This window comes from Lissotriton vulgaris, chromosome 1_1 (genome assembly GCF_964263255.1).
Source record: "Lissotriton vulgaris chromosome 1_1, aLisVul1.2, whole genome shotgun sequence".
NCBI classification, from domain to species: domain Eukaryota; kingdom Metazoa; phylum Chordata; class Amphibia; order Caudata; family Salamandridae; genus Lissotriton; species Lissotriton vulgaris.
Window position 1 is genome coordinate 404,964,575 of NC_141685.1, and position 23,376 is coordinate 404,987,950.

The 23,376-nt window shown below is 48.0% G+C and overlaps 1 protein-coding gene across 1 annotated transcript in view; it reads left to right on the forward strand.

Annotated features, from left to right (window-relative positions):
• CYB5RL (cytochrome b5 reductase like) overlaps positions 1-23,376 on the forward strand; it is a 182,197-nt gene that overhangs the window by 101,582 nt on the left and 57,239 nt on the right. Inside the window, exon 5 of the mRNA XM_086952629.1 lies at positions 8,920-9,024. Coding sequence (XP_086808755.1) covers positions 8,920-9,024 — 105 coding nt within the window. The remainder of the gene's footprint in view (positions 1-8,919; positions 9,025-23,376) is intronic.

Consider the following 23,376-nt stretch of genomic DNA (forward strand, 5'->3'; position numbering starts at 1 on the left):
AGTTCAGAACCAGCTATATGCAACTCAGTCTTGACCCTGCGCCTCATGGGAACAGTACAGCCCGAAATGCCAAAGCTTGTCCTCCCTGGACTGGAAACAAACAAGCATCCTAGGACTGGTTTCGGGGTTTAACCCCCTCATCAGCTAGGATAGCGAATCCAGTGGCATAGTGAGCCCGGGACCCACGTCTGGGTATACCCGGTGCACTAAGGACGAGAAAGCAAAAGATACACACTTGATGGATGCAATGCAGAACAAATCAAAACATTCACCCCCTGTCAAGAGATCTGGGTTAAATCCATCATTCTTTTGCTCACCATGCCACCCCAGTTTAGAACTGGCCATATGCAAATCAGTCTTGACCCTGTGCCTCATGGGAACACTGCTCCTTATAATACCGACGTTCAATAAGAGCTAAGCATGATGTTGTGGCCTCCTGTCGAGTAGAATTTTTACGTTATGCCACCTCACGCCTCTACACACACACAAAGAAGCGAAATCTCTTGCCCAGGCAGATCCTTCATCTGAAAAAGAAAGCCCTTGAGAAGCTGTCTTGTTCCCAGTACTGGGACCAGCAAATTTCAGGCAGGTCTACAGGGCAGCGGCAAGCCTCTTCTCCTGTGGGGCACTGTAGTCTCCCCCACTCACCATGCATGATCAAATCCAAGTACGTTCTGACCAGTGCTGTTGAACGTGGACATCTATTTTTAATGTAATTTGTAGCATATGGTAGAAATATTCTTGTTCAGTTGTTCCTCTGCTTAGCATGGTAATGACTATAAAAAGTCCGTCTTCCTTATGTTGTTTCAGACCTATTTAGCATTATTTGCTAAATAAATATAACCAGTCAGCAAGGTAGTTAGTCTAATAGAATGGGAGGGCCATGAGCAGACTCAAGCAATTGAGTATTCATAAATCAGATAGTTGAGTGGATTAGTGTGCCTGGTACACAGGCACAATAACTTAAGCAGAGGAAAGAAACAAAACCAGAGATGGCATTGGCAAACATTCGAAAAGCCAGTGTGTCTGATCTTTAACTCTCCACTCCAGCTATTGGCATACCTGTCTTGTTTTTTTTGGTATACCTTTTGGATAAAACCCCTTCAAGATTGCTGCTCTAGTGGGAGTGCGGGCTGGTGACCATCTTTAAATGGTTTTCGTTATACAAAACATTCAAAGATGGGCTCCTATGTATTCACTGGCTGGAGTGGGCTGGCGGAAGTAAAGTGTGATTGACAATTTAACACACCAGTGGATGAAGACTGCCGACTAAAAGCCCCTACAAGTATTGTATATTATATTTGAATTTTTTGAAGAAACAATAATCAAGCAAGACAGCAAAACTGTCTCAAAAGTAAAAACTTATAAAGTGATGTGAACTGAGCAAGACACTGAATCAGCAGTCTGCTTGCAGATCTGGCTGCTAGCCAACTAAATCAATTGGTTCCTGGGCCTACCCACTTAGCTGGCCATTTGTTGGACCCTATATTCTCTAACATTCTTTCTGCAACAGTGGAGACTCCTAAACCCATTGGCTGGACTGACCACTAGTTGGGCGTAATGTCCTTCCCTGCTGTTGAGCCCCTCGACAAGGCCACTCAACTGCCTGTTTTTAGGCGTCCTTGGCGTAAACTGAGGCTGGAGGACTTTCACGCGCACCTTACCACGAACCCCCCCCGGAACCTTGCAATGATGTAGACACAGGCTATAGCTCATTATGCAATTGGATCATCCAAGGGTTGGATTCTCTTATTCCAGCTAAATGGTCTAAAGGCCGCACTTCTGACTTGCTGACCACACTACGGAAAGCCTGTAAGAAATCAGAGCGCAAGTGGAGGAAGGACTATGACCCAATTTAAAAAAAATGCTATTTGGCCATGATTAAACATTACCACAGAACTATTTGTGCTGTTCGAGCGGTCTACTATGCCATCGAAATAAAGCTTAGCCCTAACCCAGCCAAATGCATTTTCAAGACCTTAGGGTTCGAAAAAATTCGGCTTCTGTTATCACATCTGAGCATCAGTGTGAGGATCTGGCTACTTGTTTCGTTGAGAAAGTTTTCAGCATCTATCGGGCCTTCCCACAAGGGTCTTCTTCTCCTCCTATAGCTCTTTGTGGATCCCTGCCACTGCACTCTCTGACAGCTATCCCTAGTATCTCGCAGGTAGAGTTTACTCAGCTGAGTAGAAAAGTCAGATCTGGCTCTTCGCCCGATCCTTTAAAACCAGTCCAGTTTAGGGACTCACTCTCTCTTTTCCTGGCCCCATTGTGCCAGATAGTTAACACCTCTTTTTCCACAGCGGTGGTCCTGGTGCCGTGGAAACAGGCGAGGGTATCTCCTATACTTAAAAAACCATCGCTTGACCCGGGAAAACTGGAAAACTTTTGACCAATATCTCTCCTCCCCTGGGTGGCTAAGATTGCAGAGGCGCATGTCAATAACATACTGATGAGTTTCCTGAGCACCAATAACATCTTAGACTCATCTCAAAATGGCTTCCGTCAAGGTCACAGCACGGAGACTCCTCTCCTGGCTGTGACAGAACATCTGCCGACCAATTTTGATTCCTGTCATTCGGCGGCACTGATCTTGCTTGATATGAGTGCCGCTTTTGATACGGTCTCGCATGGGATTCTGCAACAGTGACTGGAAGAAGCAGGTGTGGTGGGCCTGGCCCTGGAATGGTTCAGATAATTTCTGACCGAAAGATCCTTCAGAGTGTCGTCCGCCTGTTTCTCTCTCAGGCGCATTGCATCGATCAGGCGGTGCCTCAGGGCTCTGCATTGAGCCCTTTATTGTTTAACTTGTATGTTCAGCCTCTTGCAGCGGTGGCCAGGTACTGGGGCCTCACCATTGTTTCGTATGCAGACGATACGTAGCTGGTTGTGGCCCTGGCAGATGGTTCCACATTGGATGCCTCTAGGTTTAGAAGTGGACTGGCTGCCGTTGCAGAGTGGATGACAATAAATTGCCTCCAGCTGAAAGCTAATAAAACAGATGTTCTGTTAGTGGGGAAGAACACTAGCCTGTAGAGTGAGCAATGGTGGGCGAGCGTTCTTGGTAGCACCCCCACCCCAAAGTCAGTGGTTAAGAACCTGGGGGTATGGATGGATTCCACCCTGAGTTTTCAAGACCATACTAAAAAAGTTGCTGGCACCTGTTTCGGCCTCCTCTGGGGTCTTAAACCCATATTGAAGTTCTTTGATCCACCTACACGCCAGCTGATTTTTCAATCACCCATTTTATCCAGACTAGACTATGCTAGTTCTCTCTTGCTGGGGGCCAACCAGGCTGAGGTTCTGCGGTTGCAGCGGGTTCAGAACGCTGCTGATAGAGCCTTGCTGGGACTTCCACGGACTTGCCCCTCGGCTGGTGCTATCTGGAGACTTCACTGGCTACCTATGGCTAAGTGAATTCAATTTAAGACGCTGTGCCTATCTTTTAAGATCTTGAAGCTTGCCTCTCCCAGCCTGCTAACTGACCTGATCACCCCGTATGTTCCTACTCGCCAGCTGTGCTCCTTGGGGCAGCACTTGGTTGGTGTTCCCCGTGTGAAACGCCTTCGGGCAAGAGGTCGTTCCTTTCGCTGCTTGGCAGTCAAGTTATGGAATTCTTTGCCGTTTCAGATCCGCAGGATGGAACGTCTGCTGGAATTTAGGAAAGCCATCAAAACCTTCCTCTTTCCTTCTGCTTAGTCTTTTTTTGTCTCCTTTCCTGTTTCTGGCGTCTTACTGTCTTGGTTGTTAGTTCCGTTATCTTGATGCTGGCAGCGCTGGGACGCCTCTTCGCTGGGGCAGCTGTGCGCTATATACATCTAGTTAACATTAACATTAACATTTAGCCGCTTAGTCTCATATAAGGACCTTGGTAGGTAAGTAAGGCAGAGAGAGTACTGACTTACAGGAATTACTTTTACCGGAAGCCCTTTCGGCTATGTTACCAACTTGGGCCACAAAAATGGGAAAGTGAGGTAAAAGAGTCCTAGCTGGTGTTGTTGCACGAAAGCTGACAGAGATATACCGCAAAATCAAAGTTCCTAGGACAGTGCCTGAGGCAGGATTTGTTGCCAGAGGAGGTAGAACAAGCCTTTGTGAGCACTGGTTCCGGCCAGTGCTCTGTTTGAGAAATTAGGCACAGTAAAAATAATGGAGCCTCCACGTCGGAGGGCAAAGTCCAATTATATGCATTTCAGGAAGGGCCTGAAAACTTAACTTAATGGCTCTTTTCCAACTTAACTTCTTATGTCAGATCACTGCGACGAGAACACCAGGTAGGACCGTTCATCAATGATCCGACTTTAACTCATCACCACTGCTCAGACCATATAGATCTCTGAAAATACCCAAGTGTGATAGTGTGACAAACAAGGCTCCACAAACTTCCTAAACATATTTACTGTATACAATCCGTTGCCACGTGGCATGAATTATTTGATTTCTTCTTGAAGTAATTAAAGTAACATTAAAGAGGCCCTGGGCAGATTCATATAGTTTTTCTAATGTTTTTTGTGTTTGCCAGCGTCCAAATCGGTTCAACAAAACTTCTCTATTCCATTTCTTGGGCTCGATTGTCCTCACTTTAGTTTTCCCCTCTGACCTGTCTTATGGTGGGACTATCCTTTCAGTGTATCACGATCACAGAATACACATACATTCCTGTCTTCGTTGAGTACAGATAAAGACAGGATTGGACACTTACTTTCCAACCCTTGGATTACTTAAAATCAGTTTGAGACTGCGGTTGAGGTGGTAAATGAATAGGCATGATTTCAGGATCTCAAGGGCCCACGATGACCTCAATGCTTAATCATGCAAGTCAACGACAGCCCACGTAGCCCTGAGTATACAGGCAACCATTATACTGCCTTGGCAGGTGTTTTGCTTCCAGTGTCAGGCACAAAGCTGACATGTGCTTTTCTGCATTTCTGCCTGCTCTTTACAGCAGGTCTCAAATGAGGTCATAGGATTAAAAACTGACAGGGTTGACTCAGCTATTCATCAATATGAAGTGTACACATTTCACACATATTGAGTTTGCTGTGGCACCCCATAAGCAAGGGTTGAATGTCAGAATACCATATGCAGCAATATCGTTGAACATAAATTATGGTTCTTTTGTAGAAGATATTCAGGGCACAAAATTCATATCAAACTATTTTCTGACAGTCATATTCTAGGACCTTACTTATGCAAGAGCATACAGAAACCATTCCGCTTGCAATAGTAAATATTAACATTATTACAATTCTAATATTATGTAATGTACTAAAGTACAATAATTCCAAAACGCAAAAAATAATTTACAATTTTTTTTTTAGTAAACTTCAGGAATGTCACAAGGAGCCGTGGCGTTATGATGTTCTAAAAAAATGCTCTTTTTTAAGGCACAATCTGCTATTACTATAGGATCACAGAGCTTTAGGATTGCCTGGCTAATGACTTTCCAGGTGTTCTAGTGAGTGAAAGAGGAGGGCTGTAGCGAATTGCTTACTTTGTTCCTCTGTTGGTACTGGTGCCCACTGCCTAGCAAAGTCATGTGTGTGGTAAGCAACACATGTGTGTGGCAAGCAACAGAGTGCTGCTGGCTGCCTTAATAGCCAGTTATTTGCAAATTCAGAGGTTATTAAATTTGGTGGATACTAAACATAGGTATGAATGTAACTAAAGCTGTTATGGGTGAAAAAGTTCAGGAAATCCAGGCAAGGTGGCTGGACCTTTATGGTTAGTGCGGCCAAGTTATGGAACGTACTTCCTGTTTCATTAAGGTCCTTTACCGATCCGTTGCAGTTCAAGAAATCTCTTAAGATTTGGCTCTTTCCTAAATAATTCTGAGTCAAGGGTTTTTGACCAACCACCTGATGCACTCATTCTGTATATTTTCCTTATCTCTGAATGTGGTCTGTACTCCCCCTTATGCTCTTGTGTTTTTAACAGTTTTAGCAGCTAATGCGAGGATACCAGTTGGTGACAGAGCGCTTTATAAATTCTATAAATAAGTTAAATAAATAAGGCGGATGGATGATCCGCATTGCTAACTCTAAACAACTCCCTGTGTCGATATTGCAGTCATGTTCAGTGTTCTTTCTTAATTTGTGGTGTTTTAAGATAATGCGTGGTATTTCTAGGTGGGCACTGTTGTTGTGAGCATTTTAGTACTAAATTATATATCTAGTTCTAGTGACTCAGTGAACGAATGCATCTACTGCAGGGATCAGGTTTGATCCTCAGTGGGTCCGTGCATCCTTTTATCCTCCTAAGGCTGATGAAATACCTATAAACGAGACGGGTATCAATAAACCTCTGTTGTTGGTCCCAAGACACCTGTTGAGGGATTCTGCACTTTACCAATATGTATGCTTTTCATGGCTGTGCAGGATTACAGTTCTGTCTAATGAGTAACGTTGAGATTATGCCCGCATTGTGTGATGGGGAGTAGCTATTATTGTGAACACGTTGATACCCAAGCATCTGCCACATCTGAGGTGATTTTGGAAAGGTGTGCAGAATATTGTCTAGTGTTTTGTGATGAACAAATTGGGTGTTGCTAGGAGAGTAGAGGTGATTTTGGAAAGGTGTGCAGAATATTGTTTAGAGTTTTGTGATGAGCAAATTGGGTGTTGCTAGGAGAGTAGAGGTGATTTTGGAAAGGTGTGCAGAATATTGTTTAGAGTTTTGTGATGAGCAAATTGGGTGTTGCTAGGAGAGTAGAGGTGATTTTGGAAAGGTGTGCAGAATATTGTTTAGAGTTTTGTGATGAGCAAATTGGGTGTTGCTAGGAGAGTAGAGGTGATTTTGGAAAGGTGTGCAGAATATTGTTTAGAGTTTTGTGATGAGCAAATTGGGTGTTGCTAGGAGAGTAGAGGTGATTTTGGAAAGGTGTGCAGAATATTGTTTAGAGTTTTGTGATGAGCAAATTGGGTGTTGCTAGGAGAGTAGAGGTGATTTTGGAAAGGTGTGCAGAATATTGTTTAGAGTTTTGTGATGAGCAAATTGGGTGTTGCTAGGAGAGTAGAGGTGATTTTGGAAAGGTGTGCAGAATATTGTTTAGAGTTTTGTGATGAGCAAATTGGGTGTTGCTAGGAGAGTAGAGGTGATTTTGGAAAGGTGTGCAGAATATTGTTTAGAGTTTTGTGATGAGCAAATTGGGTGTTGCTAGGAGAGTAGCATGTTTGTGAGAATGGTAATACACAAGTATATGGTGTAATTTCACTGTGTTGGTTGTGGCTGTGTGGATCCTAAGAAAGAATGATTGGCTGATGGCACCATTCCAGGATTAGAACCTCTGATCTGTATTACTTTAGGAGAGCGCTTAGAGAGAAAGGTTGTTTGTATTAAATTCTGCGTTATTTGACAGCGGTACTCAGTATGGAAGAGAAAGATGCCAATCCAGCTTGAGGCTTCTAGGGTGAGACCACTCGGAGCCCTGGCATTCATTGACCTGTTAAAATGAAGCAAGAATCCTGTACACTCAAGCAAAACCCCAGCTCATCAGGCATGGAGCATCACCCATGACTTGCCCCAAACAGACTTTCAAGCTTGTGCATAACACGGGGAAACAGTGAAATGAAACCCAGGTCATTACAAAACTAAAGCACAATGTCAGAACCAACCTAGTTGTGCGCATCTGCTTCTATGCGTGTTAGTAAATACACCTGCTCTGATCCCTCTCAACCAAAAGCGATGATCTATAAAAAATTGTCGTGACACCAAACATCCTAATACAGAAGCAGGTTTCTTTTGGCATTGAAAGGATGGTCCACCAGTGTTTATGTCAAATATATGTGATAACATTAGATACAACAGAGCTTTTCCTCTTTTGTGGTTCCACCACTGAATTCATGTGCGCTGTGAGCATATAAGGAGCGTAAATGGATATTGCATAAAGAAAATCACGTTTTCTCTACAATAGTTCCACTAGTAGAGACGTATGTGTTGTCAGACTGTTACACTACGCCCACCTCCGCATAACTAAATGCTAGATATATCACATGCTGGAAACCCAACAGCTTTCAGGTGCTAGTGGTAGTATCCCATAAGAACGCTAGATTGAAGACTGGAACTTGACATAAGTATGATTCTTGATTTGCTTTGTGACTAGGACATTGACATGGCATGTGTTCTTAGCTATGTCTACACCATGTAACCAACTTGTAGAAATCTTGTAGCGTACTCAAAACAAAATATACAGCTTTCAGAAACCGATGCCAAAGGACTTTGTATGCACACTGCTTCCACCCCAAACTGAAGCCAAGTAAAACAACCACTGACGCCTAGGGAACACTACACTGTGCCCAAGGCAGACACAAAAGACCTGATTTAGAGTTCAGTGGACTGCACTGCACTCTGCTCTGTACCACTGTACTCTACGCCACTGCACTGTATGCGACTGCAACCTATGCCAATAAACTACACTCTTCTCAACGCCACTCCACTCTATGCCACCCCATGCCACTCTATACCATTCCACTTAATGCCAGTCCACTAAGTGTCACTCTACTCTACACCACACCTCTCCACTCCACACAATGGCCCTCTACTCAATGCCACTCTTCTCTACTTCACTCTATTCTACTCCACTCTGATCTACACCACTCTACTCTAATTGAGAAAAGAGTGGATGCCCCCAATAACCCTTTGAATAGTTTGCCATCTTTGTTGCAAATGGAAACACACATTTGTGTTTGTTCTCTCTATTCTATTGTTACACAAAAAACACATAGTGTAATTAAAAGCAACAGATATTTATCTCATTGAAGAGGCTTTAAGCGCTATGATAGGCATCCCGGTGGGTTCTTGTATTCACACTGAACATATTTTACACATTCTAATTGGTTAATAGAATGCTTTATCTTTGTACTTTTTCAACATCTATTTTTACATAAACTAACATGATTTCCATTTCAATGTATCCTCTAGTGCTATACAGATGGACTAATGTCCAAGTACGTTAAGTCCTGGAAAGTCGGTGGCACCATTTTTTGGCGAGGGCCATTTGGAGGCTTCCCATATGAACCTAATAAGGTGAGTTTTGTTTGCACTGTGTAAACCCCTTCCTTGCCTTCCCTTCATACCCCATTCCACCTTCTCCTTTTTCCCACCTCCCCTTTTTCTCACATTCCCCTTCTTCTTCTCTGTGCGCACTCTACAGAAATCGACAGGCACTCTCACGTACTCAAGGTAGTTACAGACACAAAGAGCAGAAGATTGAAGAGGAAGACTCCCACTGCCCTTCTCACAGGGGGCAAACGGGGAGCTTGGGCATAGGTATTCAAAATTCCACCCTAAGTGAGTTGGAAATCTGACAGGACCTTTTGCACAAACCGCAGAGAGAACCAAAGAACAGTATTGTATCCATTAAAATAGTAGGAATCCCAGGGATGGGAGTAACCCCTACCTCTCAGGAAAAACCTTTGTAAACTGAGCCACTCAGTCTTTGAATCATCAGTCGCAGCCAGTGGAAGGATTGATAGGGTAGGATTGGCCAACAACGAGGGAATGAGGAGCAGCACTAGACCAGATAGTTGTCTGTGTACCGGGAACCACATTCCCCGTGGCCAAAATGAGCAAGGGACCCTTTTCTCAATGATTTAGCCAGGTTGTGCAGGGCGCTATCTATTAGTTCTTTGGGATGGGTCAACTTTTTGTTGGCTAGAGTGTTTACTTACCAGCTACAAATACATATTTAGTTTGTGGCTACAGGGGAGACGCTCCCCAGCTCTGAACCATGAAGCTAAGAAGCACCCTTTTCTTAGCCAACCATTCTTTCACTTGCATATACGTTTACACTGCTTTTATCTAACAGTTATTGTTGATACACATAAACCACTCACTTTTTATATAGGTTTACAGTGCCCTCGAGTGGGGTGAGTATACAAAGAGGGTTTGTTGGTACCTGGGGATACACCTTTGGTATTAGACTACATCTTTAAATATTTGCTTTTTTTTTGAAGTTCTGTTTCAATCTTCTAAAGTTTTAAATCTTTTGCTTAAGCTCCTTCCTCCATGACTCAGTGCTGATCATTAATAAGCAGGTATGAGAGCATTAGGCCTCATTCTTCTGTATGCCACACATGCTAGATAAGGAGTTCTGTAGCCCTGAAGAAGGATAGCTGAGGGGGAGGAGCTACGACAGCTAGCAAGATGGCCGCATAGTCTCCCGGCTCCGCTGACCTCCGTCTTTTGCTCGATGATCCTGTCACCTATCCTGATTTCCCGCCCCATATCCGTGTGTGTGAACTAATTTGGACTCTGATGGAGCAACCCCGAGATTTTTCTGACATTGTGGAGTGGAGTACTGTCGAGGGTTGATTTGAGGCCTAACCCAGTCTGGAAGCCGGGGTCTCAAGTGCTGGTCGAGCCGGATCCGAGTTGAACAACAGCGGACCAGTGAGGGCGGCGGGGTCCGGTACACAAACTTTCGACATCTTCTGGATCGCTTGGCTGCTGATCTGCTGCCTGACGCTGTATCGAAGGTGAGGAGGCGAGCGATGCCCGAGGCGGTGTGGTGGGGGTCCCAGACCCGGAGGCCTGGCGTTCAGATTTCCGATGCCGTGGGGTTGGAGACTTGGTGAGCACTAACGCTGGTTACCGATCTGTCCCCCACGGTTCATCCCTGCTCCGGATAATCTTACCCCGGGGAAGGCGCCTCTCCGTGGGGATAACGATGCCTACTGTTACGCGGAACCTGGTGGAGCGGGCTGAGTGCGACCCGACGTTGCGGTCAGTGCTGACAGCCCTTGAGGCGCTACGGGCGACTATGGAGGCCCAGGCCTTGACTTTGATGTCGGCAGCGGATGGAATTAGTGGATTGAGACCGGACCCTGCCTTGTTGCCTGAGGCCCGGTGGCCAGTTCCCTTCCCGACAGCTACCTCAACGGTGCATTTGGACCCGGTGCTTGAAGCGGTGCCTGCCCCTACAGAAGTGGAACGACTGGAATGTGCGGAGATCGGCGTTTCAACTATATGGTCAGAATCTTTGGTTATGCAACTGGCGGAAAATTTAACTGCTGTTCCTGATTTGGAGACTTTTGGTCGACATCGTGAACTGTGTTTGACTGTGTTGCATCCCCTTCCCAGTGGGTCTGTCAAGATGGCGGCCGGGACAGTGCCTGGCCTTGGAGTCGGGGAGGGGCGTCGTTGGAACCGATCGTCTGCTTTGGGTCTTGTCATCCTTTCCTCATCTAACAGACCATGTATCGGCAACTTCTGTGTAAATTTGGACAACTTGACGATGGGGCTCTATTCATCGGAAGGACTTAGCGAAATTGATCGACAGGGCCAAGGCTGAAGCTATTGTCTGGGACTATGCATTATGGTTTCATTGGTAATGGGATTGCTTCACTTGATTAACGGAGACCGGGGCGGGGTTCCTAGTTTCCTCCGGTGTACTTTTATTGTGGTCTGTTCGATAGTGTCAGCCTAGCGGGGGGTTCTTCATTAAGGTGGAGGGGAGGGGCCGGGAATGTGTACGATATAGCCCTCCTCCACGATTCCTTTTAGGTAGGGGTTTAGTCTCTTCTTTCTTTCCCTTTGTTCTTTCTATATTTCGGGTTTCCGTTTTGGGGCGACAGGCACGCTGCTAGGGGGGTAGGCCGTAGTCATCTGCAGGGGTGCAGGGTGGGGGGTTGGGGGAGGGGAATTTTGTTTTTCCGTTTGTTTCTATGACCTTTTTCTTCCTCATCCTTTCTCACTTTTTCTTTCGTTTCTTCCTTTTTCGGGTCAGTGTAGTGGGTCTATTCTTCTGTCAACTGTTGACTTTTTATCTGTGCTAATACTCTTCACGGTATTTTTTTATCACTGGGTGGGTGCTTAAGTGGCGCGAATGGTGATTATATGCTTGTATATCCTGGATTGTATGCTGTTGCGCCACTGTCTCAAATGCGATCGAGTTAATTGTGGAACTCTTATTATTTTGCCCGCCCTTTATACTATTTCGTGATATTGTATGGCACCTGATCCTTCTATATTATATTATAAAACGGAACCTTTAGTATCCTGTTATTCGTATTGTAGGTTTAACAGCCAGTGTTAATTGAAGTTGTGATACATCTACTTCTCGATTGACTGAGTATTGTCCTAAATAACTTGCTATGATGACACTGATTAGCGGCCAGCCCTAGTGGTTGTAGGCCCGTGTTTGTAACTGGTTGAAATATCAATAAAGGTTTTCCAAAAAAAAAAAAGGATAGCTGACCAGTGCTTGGCATTTAAATCGATCGAAACGTCAGCAATTTCCTTCATTTAAGTGAAACATTAAATTCACCTAATAACCGTGTACCAAGGGTAACAGTTAATAAAGAAATACTCTTGAGGTATACCCGTATATATTTTTAATTCAGCTGGATCTTTGTTCTTGCCCTGGAACTAATATGTAAGAAATCCCATTTATGGTTGAGTACATTGGTGTATTACCATCTTCTTCAGTGTGTTTGAGGTCACCGATGACGAAGCATGCCACAAAATATTGTGGGTGAGGTGACCCTTAAATATCTATTTTTGAGTCAATAGCTGAGGAGGTTTCTAGTACATAGCCAAATAAATGATCCTTCTAATCGTCTCTAATACCCAAGCTTCTTGTGTCTATAGCTAGCCACTTCAAACACTAAAGTGGCTGTCTCTGTTTACATATGTAGGTCGTGGATGCAAGGTTGGGTATTTTGATAATTGTAGCATGTCGTTTCAGTGCACATGAGCATGGTATAAACGACTGCAGAATGCTGATTGCAGGAACTCACATCTTCCTCCTTCAGCCACAGAATTGAGCGATTAATGATCCAGAAAGTTAGGATTCCAACAAGACAGGACATGGCAGACCAGCAGTATGAGATGGAACCTTACTGGTGCTCCTGTTAGTACACAAGCCATCTTATTCACCTCGACTCGAAGCCACCGGTGAGCCGAGGTGAAATATTCTGACAGCAGAAAGTGAAGATGGCCCCAGAATTTCACAGTCTGTGTAGAAGGGAAACTCTACCTTCTGCAATAATTAAAAGTGAGCTGACACATTGTACGTTTTTTACAGGCTTTATATGGGATTTTTGGAGATTTAACAGCCACCCATGAATCTGTATGCAACTTTATACCTTATCCTTGCCAGGAAACATATTACAAACAGACAAGGCATGAACAAGGCAATGGTCCAGCTATGGGTGAAGATTTAGGGCCATATGTATCAAGCAAAATTGCGATTGCAAATGCTGAAATTCGCAGAATTTCGGCGTTTGCGATCGCAATTTTGCTTAGTGGTATGTAAGAGGCAAATCTGCATGCAAAATAAGGAATCGCAAAATTTGCGATTCCTTATTTTGCGATTGCATTTAAGGAATCGCAAATTTTGCGATTCCGTAAATGCAATGTAAAAAGCACCAAAAAAGTGCAATTTGGCCTTAAGAACTTCGAGTTGGTGGTAATTTGCGATTTCTTTGAAAAATGCACTTTTTTGCATTTTTCAAAGTGCAATGTGAAGCACATACATGCCCTTAGGGCATGTATGTGGGCCACATGAGCCCCCATGCTTATTTCAGGGGGTGCAACAGGGTGTCCTTTTGACACCCTTGCACCCTTGAAATTGCATTTTCCAATGGCGATTTTCTAATTGAGAATCGCAAATTGGGAATGCCTTGCCATTCATTCCTATGGGCCTCTAGGCCCATAGAAATTAATGGGGAGGTATTCCTTAATTGCGAATCGCAATTTGCAATTCGCAATTAAGGAATATGTAGGATTCGCAAAATTATATGCAAATCCTACATACATAGCATTTTGCGATTCTCAAATAGCGATTCCCAAAAAATCGCTATTTGAGAATCGCAAAACCAAACTTTCATACATTTGGCCCTTAATCACTTGTCATTGACCTTTGTCAATATTCTCCAGAAACACGTCCCTATGAAAAAGTTGTTTATTTTTCATAAAAATGACGTGAGCAGAATGATTTGTTCCTGTCCAGCCACCATAGGTTCACTGACCCCTGTGCCCTCGCAGGCGGTCGCTCCCTCCACGCTGCTCTGACGCTCGCCTGCCTGCCTGCTGACTCAGCTGCTGCCTGGCCGCTCCCTGCTCGCTGAGACCTCCGCTCACCTCCTCTACGCCGCTGCCCTCCGCATCTTCCTCGGGTTTGCCTTCTGCCCACAGCCTGCCGCCTCTGCCCCCGCTCCTCACCGGCCCCGCTGCCCCGGTCACCTCAGTGCTTTCCCGCCGCCGCTGACCCGTAGCTCCGCCTCCCCTCCTCTCCCATTGGTCCTCCCGCCTCCCGCCTCCCGGCTGACCCTCCCTCCCGGCTCCTACTTAAGGGGTCCCTGCCGGGTCACTCACTGTGACCCCTGTGCCCTCGCAGGCGGTCGCTCCCTCCACGCTGGTCTGACGCTCGCCTGCCTGCCTGCTGACTCAGCTGCTGCCTGGCCGCTCCCTGCTCGCTGAGACCTCCGCTCACCTCCTCTACGCCGCTGCCCTCCGCATCTTCCTCGGGTTCGCCTTCTGCCCGCAGCCTGCCGCCTCTGCCCCCGCTCCTCACCGGCCCCGCTGCCCCGGTCACCTCTGTGCTTTCCCGCCGCCTCTGACCCGTAGCTCCGCCTCCCCTCCTCTCCCATTGGTCCTCCTGCCTCCCGGCTGACCCTCCCTCCCGGCTCCTACTTATGACGCCCCCTCAGCGACCGCGCAGCGGACGCGCGCAGCGGGAGCGCCGACTGAGCGCCGAAGGTGCACCAAAGGTAAGCCCGTCTGCGCCCGTCCGCGCCTGGACCGCGCCCAGTGCCAGGACCCCTGGCCCCCGCAGACCCCAGCCCACCCGCCGGACCTACGACGCCACCGAACTCTACGCACTCAACGCTGGAAGAATCCCGGGGTGCTACCGTGCCACCCCGAGACGCACCCACGGACCCTTCTGCTGCAACGCCTGCAAGTTCACCTGCATACGGACCTGCACCACTCCAGCACTGCCCAAGACCTCGACGAGCAACAGCAGCAGCCACCTAAAGTGCATCCTGCTCAACACCCGCTCCGTCCACAGACACGCCGTCGAGCTCTGGAACCTGCTCGACACTACTTCACCAGACGTCGCCTTCCTCACGGGACCTGGATGAACGCCTCTTCAGCGCCCGACATCGCCATCGCCATCCCAGACGGATACAAGACCACACCGGAGGGGGCATCGCCATCGTCCACAGGAACACCATCCGCATCACGACCAACACCGACCACACCCTCGCAACCGCCGAGCACCTGCACTTTCAGGTCCACATCAACCCCAAGACCACCCTCAGAGGCACCCTCATCTACAGACCCCCGGGACAACGCACACAATTCAGCGAAGACATCGCCGACTTCATCAGCCTGCACGCCCTCTGCTCCGCTGACTACATCCTCCTAGGGGACCTCAACTTCCACCTGGAGAACAACAACGACCGCAGCACCACTACCCTGCCTTGGCAACCTCGCCAACCTGGGACTCAAGCAGCTGGTGACCACCCCCACCCACTACGCTGGACACACACTCGACCCCGTCTTCTCATCCAGCAAGGACATCGCCTTCAGCCACGCCACCGGACTCCACTGGACGGACCACAGCTGCGTCCACTTCAGCTTCGGAAGGACCACGATCCACCACCACCAGCAACAGTGTGCACGCAGGAGCTGGAACAAGATCGCAGCCGACCAGCTCACGACGTCTCTGAACATGAACCCTCCCACCAGCACAACGAACCCTAGCCAGGCGGCCACCAACCTCACGAAGTGGATCAGCGACTGCGCAGACGAGCTCGCCCCCCTGAGGATCCCGCCTAGCAGACCCGGCAGCAAGAAAGCCCCATGGTTCACCGACGAACTCAAGAGCTCCAAGAAGAACTGCTGAGCCCTCGAGAGAACATGGCGCAGAGACCCAACACCGGACAACATGACTGCCCTCAAGCTCGCCACCCGAAAACACCACCAACTCATCCACGCCACTAAGAAAACTGCATTCAAGGAACGACTGGACAACAACGACACAACAGCAAGGAACTCTTCAACATCGTCAAAGAGCTCTCCAACCCCAACGCCGGAAACAACGACATCACCCCCTCGCAAGACCTCTGCAACTCCCTCACCTCCTACTTCCACAACAAGATCGCGGACATACACAACAGCTTCAGCACTCAACCGACGAACGCCACAACCGAACCACCGCCTCCCACCACCACCCTCCACGCCTGGACTCCGATCAACACCGAAGACACCGTCCGCACGATGAACTCCATCCACTCCGGATCTCCGACCGACCCCTGCCCTCACCACGTCTTCAACGCTGTCATCGCACCCCACCTGCGGGACATCATCAACACCTCCTTCGACACCGGCACCTTCCCGGAGAGCTGGAAGCATGCCGAACTCAGCACCCTACTCTAGAAGCCATCGGCCGACCCGACCGACCTCAAGAACTACCGCCCCATCTCCCTGCTCCCGTTTCCTGCAAAAGTCATCGAGAAGACCGTCAACAAGCAGCTGGCCGCCTTCCTTGAGACGAACGGATCCCTCGACCCCTCGCAGTCTGGCTTCCGGGCCAACCACAGCACCAAGACCGCCCTGATCGCAGCCGCCGATGACATCCGAGCGCTGCTCGACAACGGAGAAACAGCGGCCCTCATCCTCCTCGACCTCTCCGCGGCCTTCGACACTGGCTGCCACCGTACCCTAGTACAACGCCTCAGCAACGTCGGAGTCCAGGAGAAGGCACTGGAGTGGATCATCTCCTTCCTCGCCTGAAGGACACAGAGAGTCCGTCTCCCTCCGTTCAGATCTGAAGCCACCGAAGTCATCTGCGGCGTCCCCCAAGGCTCCTCGCTCAGTCCAACCCTCTTCAACGTCTACATGAGCCCCCTCGCAGACATCGCACGCCAGCACAACCTCAACATCATCTGCTACACTGACGACACCCAGCTGATCCTCTCCCTCACCAACGACCCCGCCACCGCCAGAGCCAACCTTCACGAAGGGATGAAAGAGGTAGCCGAATGGATGAAGAACAGCCGCCTGAAACTGAACTCGGACAAGACGGAAGTCCTCATCCTGGGATCCTCACCCGCCGCTTGGGACGACTCTTGGTGGCCCCCCGCCCTAGGCAGCGCACCCAAACCAACAGACCACGCAAGCAACCTGGGCTTCATCCTGGACTCCTCCCTCTCCATGACCAGACAAGTCAACGCCGTCTCCTCGTCGTGCTTCAACATCCTGCGCATGCTACGTAAGATCTTCCGGTGGATCCCCACCGAGACCAGGAAGACGGTCACCCAGGCCCTCGTCACCAGCCGTCTGGACTACGGCAACTCCCTCTACGCTGGAACCACCACCAAACTCCAGAAGAGACTCCAGCGGATCCAGAACACCTCAGCACGACTCATCCTGGACATCCCCCGTCACAGCCACATCTCCGGACACCTGAGAGACCTGCACTGGCTCCCGGTCAACAAGAGAATCACCTTCCGTCTCCTCACCCACGCACACAAAGCCCTACACAACCAATGCCCAGGATACCTCAACAGCCGCCTCAACTTCTACGCTCCCAAACGCCAGCTTCGATCGAGCAGCCACGCCCTCGCCGCCGTCCCCGGCATCCGAAGAGCCACCACAGGGGGACGGTCCTTCTCCTACCTCGCCGCCAAGACATGGAACTCCCTCCCCACCCACCTCCGCCTGACCCAGGACCACCTCGCCTTCAGGAAGCAACTCAAGACCTGGCTGTTCGAGCCGTAGCAGACCCCCCTCCCCCAGCGCCTTGAGACCCTCTGGGTGAGTAGCGCGCTATATAAATGCGATGATTGATTGATTGATTGATTGACTACCCAGCACGAACAGGAGAGGAAATAACAACCCTTTTAAGTGCCATGTTCAAACTCAGTTGGCGGGTATAGCGTCCCTTTGGTGACATAAGTGACACCAGTGAGAATATAAAGGCGCAGAATCACCTGTAGCATTGCCCCTCCGAACCCCATTATCATCAGGGCTGTTGAAAGGTAAATCGACTCTAAGGAGTCAAAAGCCTTCTGAACAGAGTGATCATGGCTCTTGAAATATAACCACTGCTGTAAGCTATCATATGAAATAAGTGGCATGGATTGCAGGTTGCAAATCAGGGCTGATTGCCCAGGCCATATTTGGAATGTTGGCAATCAGCCTCATGGGAATTACCGAGGCTACAACTTTGTTGCCAGAGTGGCCTGCATTATCCCCATATATTAGCCATTTACCAGGTTTAAGTAAGATAATTATATGGGCATCCGTCACAGATGGGCACAGCTTAGGCGCTAGAGCTTCCTGTTACCTGCTGAGATGGTGCTGGGCCAGAGGGTTGGTGACCTCCTGATGGAAACTGAGTGGGAGTCCATACATTTCTGAAGGTTCTGGAACCCTGCTACCCAGCAATCCTGCTGTCTTAATTTATGCCTGCCAGTGTTATGGGTTTGTACAAAGGGGCTAAAACTGTGATTTGCACTGATTTAAGGTCGTTGTCTATCAATGATTGGGTAATCCTCTCCCACTCACACAGGCCTAAATACAAGAAGTGAAACAAGGCATAAATGTCTCCTTCGTGATACGCGTCAATGGGTTCCGCACTTTCTAAACTGCATCGGCTTCTGGAGAAGAAACAGCTTGTTTTTAAAGCCCTGGTCTTTTGTTACAGGATTATTAGGGCGACAGGTGCAGCTTACTTGCATTCTCTTATTTCTCCCAGCTGGTTAAGGGTTATGGCTGTGCCTAACTCGAAGAGATTTCATATTGCTGTCTGATCCACTTAGATGTGTCATGACCGGCCTCCTTGGCATTGCACATTATTTCGACATACAACTTGGATGCCTCCCAAAGTATTATGCTGTGCTTAATGGACCCAGTATTAGTGATGAAGCATGCTGTCATTGCCATAAGGGTTTCTGTGTAATAAGCTACTTTCTTTGGGGATTCCTCAATGAAATGAAATGTCATAGAGGGCATGTCAGAAAGGGGCTGTAAGCATCAATATTGTTGGGAAGTGAATTGACTGAGCCTGAGGCAGGATATTTAAGCCAGCTACCTAGTTGTTGGTTTTGCTGTAAATAGGAATGGGGTCAATTCTGAAGGCTGTGTAATGAAATGGTGAGTTGAATCTCAATTCCCTGATGTTGGACATGATACATAGCAGGTGCCTCACCTTCGAGTTCTCAATTTCTTGTGGTCCAGACGCTATGTCAGTGCCCCATTCCAGAAGACTTGTCCACCCCTGGAGCTAGAGTCTTACTGAAATCTACATTTCAGGCAATAATGGAATCAGGTTATTCCATGAACTCTCTACCAATAATCTTGAAAAAATTGGAGAAGTTGATGTTTATGTCACGGCCCACTAGCTACTTAGAAGCTAATGTCCCTGCCCCCAGTATCCATAGAGACCCAAAGGGACTTCACTGGAGTGGATTTGTGTATCATGGTGAGCACCCCTTTAGAATAAATGAAGAAACATTTGAACTTTGTTTGATCCCTCCAAGACGCGTTGAGTTATAAATTTGCACAGGTGACCAAGTAGGTCTCCTGGCGAATCAGGATCTGTACTATTGAATCTTCTTAACTTTAGCAGGTTGTTAAGGCATTAGATGCCTCAAGATTTTAGAGCTGTTGGGTTAACGAGTGTGCAACCTTTCTGCCAGTGTTGTAAGGAAAAAGGTTGTTGGGGTCTTTGGCTGAAGACCTGAGCAACACAATAATCTAGTAAGAAGGCTGTGGCAGTATGGCTATCCAACAAACATAAACACACCAGGGATGTAGCACAGACCCTTGCAGCCCCTTCAGAAGCCACTCAATCCTTGATGGGGGCTGGTGGGGCCATTGGCCCAAAGGTCAATGAATATCTGTAAAATATGAGAGACTCAGGGACCCTTCTTCAAATTCTGCAGAGGGTCCACTATTTTTAGTTACACCACTGAAACACCCACCCAGTACCCTCACCGAATACTATGAAACACCCCAGCTATCACCAGATCGCCTTCCCTAATCCCATACAGAAAAACACATTAAGAACACTCCAAAATGGTCACACAGAAAAAAGATAGATCACATATTGCAAGGAGAAGTCAGCTACACTGGGCATTTTAGAGACTGCTAAACATAATCCGCACTCAAGTCAATATAAGTATTCATTGCAGAAGGTAAATGTATATTAAGTATACCAACAAGTAATAGTGCAACAGCATATTATACAATCAAGCACCCAGTGGAAGCAACAACTTGCGGCAGTGATTGGTCAATCATGTATCCAACAGAAAACGACATCCCTGGGATCCTGGGTTTGAAGCGTAATAGGACATTACACTTTGTGGAGGTATTTGGCAATCACCGCTCTGGAATTAAGGCCATTGTTAAAGTGAGCCTGGTCATTAGTGATAATAAGCAGTGTTTCAGGAAATACAATGAATAAAGACACTCCTTGCTCCTTCAGGAGCATTTTGGCCTCGTCGAACACCTCCTGGGCCTTTGCAACACTGGCTGAAATGTGGCAAAAACATCAATGTGTCTTTGTTGATCTTGACTACCCCTGTGAGCCCTCAAATTCTGCTCCCTGTCATGGTAGATGAGTAGGTAGACAGTGGCTGGCTGTGGAGGAGCACCAGAAGGGACTGAGTGCCAGCAAATGATGAGGTGGGGAAGCCATCTTAACCAGTTAAAGGGATCCTATCAAAACATCACTGCAAACTGTGCTGGATACAATAGCATTGTGATGCAGGAGCATGCGTTATGTTCGACTCCCTAACCCCCAATTCCTTCTGGTTTGCTATAACTTTACTCGTGGGGCAGTAAGTGAGTTCTGAAACATAGCATAGAAATTAGCTTTGTGGCCGCTCATAATCTGAGTTATTGTTGTTTCATTTTAAATTTGTAATGTACAATTGCTTTTTGATCTTGTGTAACCTTGCTTGGGCTATGATGTGCTGTAAACTGGGGTGTTCTTTATGTGATATCTACTTGTTTTTCTCTGATGTAATCTAAATTTGTTAATATTATATTGTTTTAAAAAAAGGTATTTCTCTGTGCCTCTCTTTGTGGGGGATTTGTCAACACGCGGCTAATTCCCCACCTGTGTGGGAGAATTAATGAGTGGGTGGGTCTGTGACGAGCTGAGCTCGTCATGAGCACAGCTGGGCTGTGGACCCCCCTGGACCACCCTTCCTCATCCCCCCCGCACCATGGGGGAATTACCCCACCTGCCAAGGGGATAAGCAGAACTTTATGAATGACCTGGTGGAGTACGAGTCCAATACCCTAATGGGGTCATAATGATCAAATGTCCCCTGACCAGTACGAGGATCCTGGATCACAAATTTGTGATCCAGGTGGGAGAACTTTTCATCTTGATGTGCATCACCTTAGTCTGCATGTTAAGATTATCTTCCAGAGTTGACTCAGAGTCTGAACGGGAATGTTTTATATTAAAGATAAAGAGCCCTGTCAACCCAGTCATCAGCTACAAGTATTTCCCCTATAGGGTGCGATAAGCACATAACCTACATTACAAACTTAGGGTGCCAGAAGTTGTGCAATACGGATGTTGAGTAAATGTTAAGGAGTAGGTGTTTCTAGCAAGACAGAGCAGACAGAGGACGCACCATCGGTGTGTTCTGTGATGCACGGCATTCTTACACTTGCTCCTGTATGCTTCAACGTTTCTTAGTAGCCACTTGGCAGTCACACCACAGTACAGAGAGATAGCCAGTGGAATACGAGGCGGACAGAAACAGATGCAGCAATTGATCAGATAGACTCCGGACAGGATACAGAGGTCATATAAAAAAATTAAACAATTTCATTCCCTAAGTACCCCTTCATATGTCGTCTGCTCATCGCAAACTCCTGTGTTCCAGTATGCTGCTATCTAGTCTCTGTTGCTGTTTCAATATACGCTGTCCCTATTTTGTGTACCTCAGTCTCTATGACCTGTCAGAATTCTGACTGTGAGGCTTGGCATTTTTTGTTACTTTTACATGTGGCTCATTTATATGGATGACAGCCAGGCTTCATATTATGTTATTGAATTTATAGAGCCCCAAGTGTCTTGGCGCTAGCTTATCATGGACAGAACAGGAATGGATTAAGGGCCTCATTAGGATCGCGGATGGACTTGCGTCTGTCCGCGACCCCAGAGGATGAGGGAACGTCCGCATGGGCTGTGGCGTTCCCTCATGTGCGATTAGGATGTGACCGCCACCCTGGCGGTCACGTCCTGGATATTTAACATTGCAGCGGGTGCTGCTTCAAGCAGCACCCGCCGCAATGTTAAAAGTGCATGTTTAACATTCACATGCACAAAGCGGCAGGCACCGCGTGGTGCCTGCCGCTTTGTGCAAGTAAATGCTGGGGGGTACCATAGGTACCCCCCATGTGCACCCCCCACCCGCCAACACCCTGGGGGCCCGCAACGGGCCCCCAAAATCAAAAGTACACATGCTTTTCCACGGCGGAAAAAACGCTGTGGAAAAGCATGTTTACAAATGCTTCCTAATTTGACTGGCGGTGTCTGATAGACACCGCCAGCCAAATGAGAGCTTTTCCTCCGCGGTTGTAATCTGACCGCGGCGGAAAAGCAGCGGACAGTAACCAAGACCCACCAGCCATCGTAATGCGGCGGTGGGTCTTTGGTGAGTCCGCAGAGGATTTTCCGCCTCCTCTGGGCCGGAGGTGGCTTCCCCCGGCCCGGAGGAGGCGGAAAATCCTCCATCATAATGAGGCCCTTAGTGTTGAAGAGTCAATCAATCAATCATATCATTTGTAAAGCGCACTACTCACCCGTGAGGGTCTCACGGTGCTGGGGTGGGAAATGCTGCTACTGCTCGAAAAGCCAGGTCTTGAGGAGTTTTCTGAAGGTCAGCAGGTCTTGGGTCTGCCGTAGGTGGATGGGGAGGGTGTTCCAGGTCTTGGCGGCAAGGTGGGAGAATGAACTGCCACCGGAGGTCGCTCTTCGGAAGTGGGGGACTGTGGCGAGGGCGAGGTCGGCGGAGCGGAGCTGGCGGGTGGGGGTGTAGAAGCTGAGTCGTCTGTTGAGGTACATTGGTCCGGTGTTGTGGAGTGCCTTGTGTGTGTGGGTGAGGTGCTTGAAGGTTATCCTCTTGTTGACCGGGAGCCAGTGCAGGTCTCTCAGGTGGGGTGTGATGTGGCTGCGGTGAGGGATGTCGAGGATCAGGCGTGCAGAGGTGTTCTGAATGCATTGGAGCCGTCTCAGGAGTTTGGCCGAGGCTCCTGCGTAGAGGGCGTTTCCGTAGTGCAACCTGCTGCTGACGAGGGCCTGGGTTACCGTTTTTCTCGTTTCAGTGGGGATCCACTCGTAGATCCTGCGGAGCATGCAGAGGGTGTTGAAGCAGGAGGAGGAGACGGCGTTGACCTGTT